Raw genomic sequence first — 6,501 nt, forward strand, 5'->3', positions numbered from 1 at the left:
GGGAGCACTCAGCGGCTGCTCCAGTACCTAAGAAGGGAGCACTCAGCGGCTGCTCCAGTACCTAAGACGGGAGCACTCAGCGGCTGTTCCAGTACCTAAGACGGGAGCACTCAGCAGCTGCTCCAGTACCAGCTGCCTACCTGACGCATGCTCCCCACCGCAACTCTCAGGAACTGTGTAACCAGGCTCCTGATAAACTCTTCCTCTGTAACCTGTCTCTATCGTGGTATCTCTTCACAACAGCGGGAAAGTACAGGCTACTCCACAACCCTGTCTGGTCTCTAGGAGGCAGCGGCATGCCATGTGACCCAGGTGGCACGGGCTGGAACGTTGTAGGTGACAGCATAGGCACTGGAACCCTGCGGAGGTTTAGAGTGGCGTAGGCACAGTTAAGCCTGAGAGGTTTTCAGCTGGAACCTTTCAGCCGATGGCCATGAACTTTGTGGCAGTCACAGACACTTACTCCTCATTTTCCCAGATAAATATGGAGCTCTGGTTATAATTCCCCCTTCTCATCTGCTACTTCTCCCAAAGACAGGAATCACCTCTCTGTCCCAGACAATGGAGCAGGGACAACCAGGGTGAAGAAGTTGGCTGTCTTCTGTGTGGATGGCTAAGGGACATCTACTATGGCATGTCTAACCTAACCCAATGAGAAATTAAGAATCTTACTAATTTTTCAGTCATCATAAGTCCTTGGCTATGACTCAAACCCTCAGCGACTGTAACCAGCGGCCTGACATTCATAACTAGCTCTGCAGCTGACTCCCCTCCCTACCTGACCTTGTATTTCTAAGTAAAAAGAATGCACGAGATGATGCCAGAGGCTCTTCCCCCAGCAGTGTGTGTCGGGTGGCATCTAAGAGTGATCTCTGGGAGGTCAGGGGCAGTCTTTACACCTGCTTTTGCTTCCCATGGAGAACATGTTCCTGGGTTGGATCCAGGCAGACTCTCTCCATGGAGAGTTTGAGAGCCTCATCTCACTTCATGTTGCTGACCCCTGTACCTTCTACACACGCACGCACGCACGCACGCACGCACGCACACACACTGGAAACCAGAACATACCTAAGTGGATATATGGAGCTTAGAGATGTCAGGAAGATGAGGTCACCATGAAGAAAAACGTCTAACTTGTTTACACAACACCGGGAAGTTTTACTTACAAGAAGCATAAAAGTAAAATCTTAATCAGTGTTTATTAAGACACTTAGAATATGTACTTTCACAGGCTAAGTGCACACAAAGATACAGCTGTTAAGAGAATGAATTATCCCCAAGACTATGTGATTGAGCGCGTTTCAGGGAGGCAGGAAGCGGGCCTGCTCTGGAAACAGCCTGTGGTCGGTCAGTGCACGGTGGGACTGTAAGGAGGCTTCCTCCCAACAGCTCCACTCTGCCAAGGCCTGTTTTCTAGTTTAGACTCGGTGGAGAAGAGACTGTGAGGAGCAGGGTGACCCTCCCTAGAAACTGCTGTTTGCACCCAAGTCAAAGAAGAGAAGGGCTCAGCCGACACAAAGACACTTCCCATCTCACTCAGCCAAAAATGACATGGCTTCCCCATGCTTCCTTCATCTTTGGAACATTCAAGGGTTTCCAGAAAGGAGAGTGATGTGTCTCAAGCTTGTGTGTGCACAATCTGAAGTGAAACATCATCTATGGCCAATTTTATTTCATTTCAAAAGTACGTTACAGGAAAAACATGGTGTTGGCGGCCGAGTCATTCAGACAGAATGAGATAAAACAGATTTAGCAAAACCCTCTGAGGCTGGAATACATAACGCTTAAAAATAATTTATGAGTATGGGTGGTTTGCTTGTATGCATATCTGTGAACCAGGGGCATGCCTGGTACCCACGGAGGCCAGGAGACAGGTATAGGATCCCATGGAACTGGAGATACAGACTGTTGTGAGCCACCATGTAGGTGCTAAGAATCCAAACGAGGTCCCCTCGAAGAGCAGCTGGTGCTCTGAGCCAGCGAGTCATCTCTCCAGCCTCCAGATGATTTAGTTCTTCCTTTAGAGAGCTATCACAACACATGTTCATGCCTTACATCATCTAACTCAAATGGACTAACACTTCACCTCAGGACACAAAGCCAGGCTAGAGCGTTCTAGAATTGGAAGCTTAGCAGTGGAATGACTGCCAAACCACAGGCGATTCCACGGCGTGATAATGGCATGGTTTTCTGGTTTGGGGTCTGGGAAGGAAGTGTTTGTTCCAGAGTTGGCTTTAAAACTCTTATAAAAATGTGGCCAGGAAACCACATGGGTTCCCACAAGTCCTACTGAGAATGGCCCCCTGCCCCTGACTCAGTCTCAGGGAGGCTATAGACCTACAAATGCCAAACTCCATCCTATACTCCACTATAGAAGATTTACCTGGAAAGAAAAATTCATCATAGAATAAAATCATAAAGAAGCAATTCTGGAATCATACGAAACTGCCTCTCTTCAGACCACAAGGCGATGAAGCGTGAGCTACTGTTTGGATACATACACACACATGTGTGCACACACATCACACAAAAACACACCACACACATACACACACGTGTGCACACACATCACAAACACACACGTGTGCACACAAAACACATCACACACATACACACACGTGCACACACATCACACAAAAACACACCCCACACACGTGTGCACACACATCACAAACAAACACATGTGCACACATTACACACAAACACACCACATATACATGTGCACATGCATATGTGTGCACACATAGCACGCACAGACATACACGCATGGACACACACCACAGAGAAGGAAAATACATTAAGAGAGAGTGTGAGGTTTTTCTTCATATTACCTTTACACAAAAAGGTAATGCACAGACATCCTCCAGGGCCACCTAACATCAAGGCAAGCAGAGGAAGGAATGCCCTGAGTTCCCAGAAGAAACAAATTCACTGGTTTGTACAGGCTTTTTAAATAGAAATACTTGTAAGACTGATGCTATGAATTTTGCTTTATTTACAATCAAAAGTTTGGTTTCGGAGCTAGACAATAGGAGGAAAAGATTAACTTTTCATTTAAATATAGTATGTCCCTGAAGCGAAAACAGTAGAGATATCCAGTACTCCAAGCACAAGCAAACGCTCCAGGAACATACAAACAACCCTGAAAATCCAAGTCCATAATATTCCAGAGTGAAATATCAGTTATTTTGCACTGAAATAACTTCCTGTCAGACATATCCTGTTTGGCTGGGTCTCAGTCACAATGGAAAACAAAAGCCAGAGCTAACAGGAAGAGTGAGGCCAAGACAAGCCATCAGGAGAGGTCTGGCCACTAAGTCACACCTCCAGCTGCCTCTCCACCCTTCCCTGTGGCCGAGCCTCCCTCGTCTGCTTTCCCGACCTCTTCATCCTGAGTACACTCCCTTTCTCTCTCTGCCTCTCTCCCACTCCACTCCATACACAATTTATCTGACTCTGTAACCATGGAATTCATTCGTCCTAAAAACAGGATGTCCATTTGTTGGTTAGTCCCCAAGTTCCCTTAATGAGTACAAATGAGCCATATCCCAGGTTCACTAGCAGGGCTAACAGCCAGGCTGACGACAGAGGAGTCAGGCACAGGGAGGCCTCTCCACTTAGAGCCTGGCCCCTCAAACGCCAAATGACTGAGAAGGCCACTAGAATTCACAGGTGACTGACAAAGCCACACTTCCAATAGTCTTCACAGTAGCACCCTTTGAAAAATTAAGCTGGCCAGGTAGCAGAAGAAAAGACTAAAATTCTTACTCAACTTCATAGGGAGAAAAACTGGTTTCTTGTTGATTTTGTCCTATTTTGCTTTGCTTAAGATAGGCTCTTGCTATGACCCAAGCTGACCTTGAACTTGGCAATTCTTCCTGTCCCAGCCTCCCCAGCAGCAGTGTGTGTCACGACATCTGGCTTAGAGATACAGACGTGAAATCACCAACCCTGGGCTCAAATCACCGGAGCTTCATCTTAGGTAACCATTCTGCCCACTGGGTAAGCCTAAAGTGCCTTTCCGGTCTCTAGACTGCATGGATGTGCTGTTCCAGTAAGAACCAAATAAGTTTGAGCGTGCTGCGGGGAGAACCTCTGAGCATCTAGGAACAACGCAGGATGCATAAACAGAGTCAACTAATGCCCAGACTGTCTAACAAGACTGGTCGAGGGGTGTAGTTCAGTGCTAGACTACTGGTCGACCATATGCACGGCCCTGAGTTTCAGCAACACACAACACACACACACACACACACACACACACTGGACTAGCAAGACTGGTCGAGGGGTGTAGTTCAGTGCTAGACTACTGGTCGACCATATGCACGGCCCTGAGTTTCAGCAACACACAACACACAACACACACAACACACACAATACACACACACACACACACACACACACACACACACACACACACACACACACACACTGGACTAGCATGAAAATAAACACAGAAGCCAAAACTCCTCCAGGCCAGGCATAGGTTACAATGGAAGTTCTAAAGTTAGTTTTAATGGGCAGGTGTGAAAATAGCTAAGTCCTGAAGAAAAACAGAACTCTGCAGTCTGAGCCAGGAAGAACCACCATGTCATCTAAAAGAAAGGTCAATGCTGGATGCCTGTCTATTTGCAAGCCTATGTAGACACACCATGTTTCTATTATAGTGTTTAACGTGTGGGTGGGTACAGCCGGCATTTCACTGTATCATAAAAAAAAGCAGAACAGAAAGGCAATAACACAAAGACTATAAAGGGACAGTGAAGACAAAGACATCGCCCTCCTTTTAAGATGCATACACAGGACAAGGATAGTCACGGCAGCACTGTTCAGAGTAAGAAAAATGGAAATAGCCTGAGAGTTAAAAGGTCTATGCAGTAAGATAAACATGACTGACCATGTCTGTACCCAAAACAAGGCCAAATATGATATCATTAAACACAGTGCAAAATAAACACACAAACGTACAAAAATCACCACCCAGTGTCTTTATAGTGAGTGTGTAAAAACACACAACAAAATGGAAGTAAGATGCATCTCAGTGGATGCTCGTGGCTGGGGCTGTGGAGCAGGAGAGAATGGGAGCAAAGGCCATGCCGAAAGGACTGCCGACTGTCACTGGGGTTATTATTTATTATATATATAGCATATATAATATATATATGCTAATAAGGTAACAGGGCAGCACGGGGCTCTGGGCAGCGCTGACATGGCTACTTTGTTTTTTCTTGTGCTTTTCAGTAATTCTGAGGTTTCTCAAAATTACCAAATACACGAAGAACCTGGCTTTGTTGTTGCTTACTTGTATTTTGTTTGTTTTGGGTGACCCAGGAACATGGTCTGTACCTTCAGCAGTTCCTGTTTAGATGAAGTGACAAAATTTCCACAATCATCGTCGGGAATCGCGGGCATTAATTTGAGTGAGACAGCGTACCCAAGTGTTCTGGCTCCTGGACACAAACTACCTCATCTGAGAAGGAGCCTCGTGGAGACAATGTGCCCACTAGACTGGACAGTGGGCTAGACTGTGGTGCATTTTCTTGATGGCTATGGGAGAACCCAGCTCACTGTGGACAGTGCTACCCTAGGCTGGTGGTCCTGGGTGCTATAAGAAAGCAGGCTGGGCAAGTCATGAGACTAGCAGTGCGTAGCACCCCTCCATGGCCTCTGCTTCAGATCCCGCCTCTAGTTCACTGTGCTGAGTTCCTGCCCTGACTCCTCACAGTGACCTGAGAGCTGAAATAAACCCTTTCCTCCCTAAGCTGATTCTGGCTGTAGTGTTTTTCACAGAATAAAAACATTAACTAAGACAGCAATGAATGTAATTTAAGTAAGAGAAGCCCAAGTAAGAGAGAATACTAGGTACACACAGGCATGTGTTTTTGTTATTTCTTTCATATTTGCGCTGACATATTAAATGCAATGATGGCGTTTAAAAAAACAGCAACGTACTTTGTAGGGCATTTTCTGGAAGATAGACTGAAGTGTCATTAGTGCAAAATATGCCACCACCTCATATTCATGTCAGGAAGCAGACGGTGACAATCACACCACCAGTGTTCTTATTTTAGGAGAGTCATGAAACGAGAAGCATTTAGCATTCGGTGTAGAGTGGGAATATTAGGATGACCTTACCTTAGCAAGTTCAGGCAGGTAGCTATCCAAACCGGAACCGGAACCTTCTAGTTTGCTTTGTTCATCATCTAAACATCAAAAGAGATCAACTGAGTCATGTGTAGTTGTAACTGTCTTATTCAATATAAGCAAAGGAACTGGAATGTGGTGGTTCTTAAGTCTGAAAGAACATTCAAAACAGCTCAGGGCTTTAGAAGGACCCTGATGGCCAAGCCCAGCAGGGAAAGTGGTGACACCTGAGACCTTGCACAGCTAAGGTCCCCATCCTCAACTCCCCACCTTATTAGAACTTATGTTAGCTGTGTGCAACACCCTTCACAGCCACAAGTACAAACCAGAACTTATGTTAGCTGTGTGCAACACCCT

The 6,501-nt window shown here is 46.0% G+C and overlaps 1 protein-coding gene across 16 annotated transcripts in view; it reads right to left on the reverse strand.

Moving 5' to 3' along the window:
• The window catches only part of Dock9 (dedicator of cytokinesis 9), a 250,768-nt gene that overhangs the window by 93,609 nt on the left and 150,658 nt on the right, over positions 1-6,501 (reverse strand). For all 16 annotated transcript variants that reach the window (XM_026783249.1, XM_026783247.1, XM_026783251.1 and 13 more), the window contains exon 9: positions 6,136-6,203. In XM_026783249.1, the coding sequence (XP_026639050.1) occupies positions 6,136-6,203 (68 nt within the window). The remainder of the gene's footprint in view (positions 1-6,135; positions 6,204-6,501) is intronic.

Source organism: Microtus ochrogaster, chromosome 17 (assembly GCF_000317375.1).
Source record: "Microtus ochrogaster isolate Prairie Vole_2 chromosome 17, MicOch1.0, whole genome shotgun sequence".
NCBI classification, from domain to species: Eukaryota; Metazoa; Chordata; class Mammalia; order Rodentia; family Cricetidae; genus Microtus; species Microtus ochrogaster.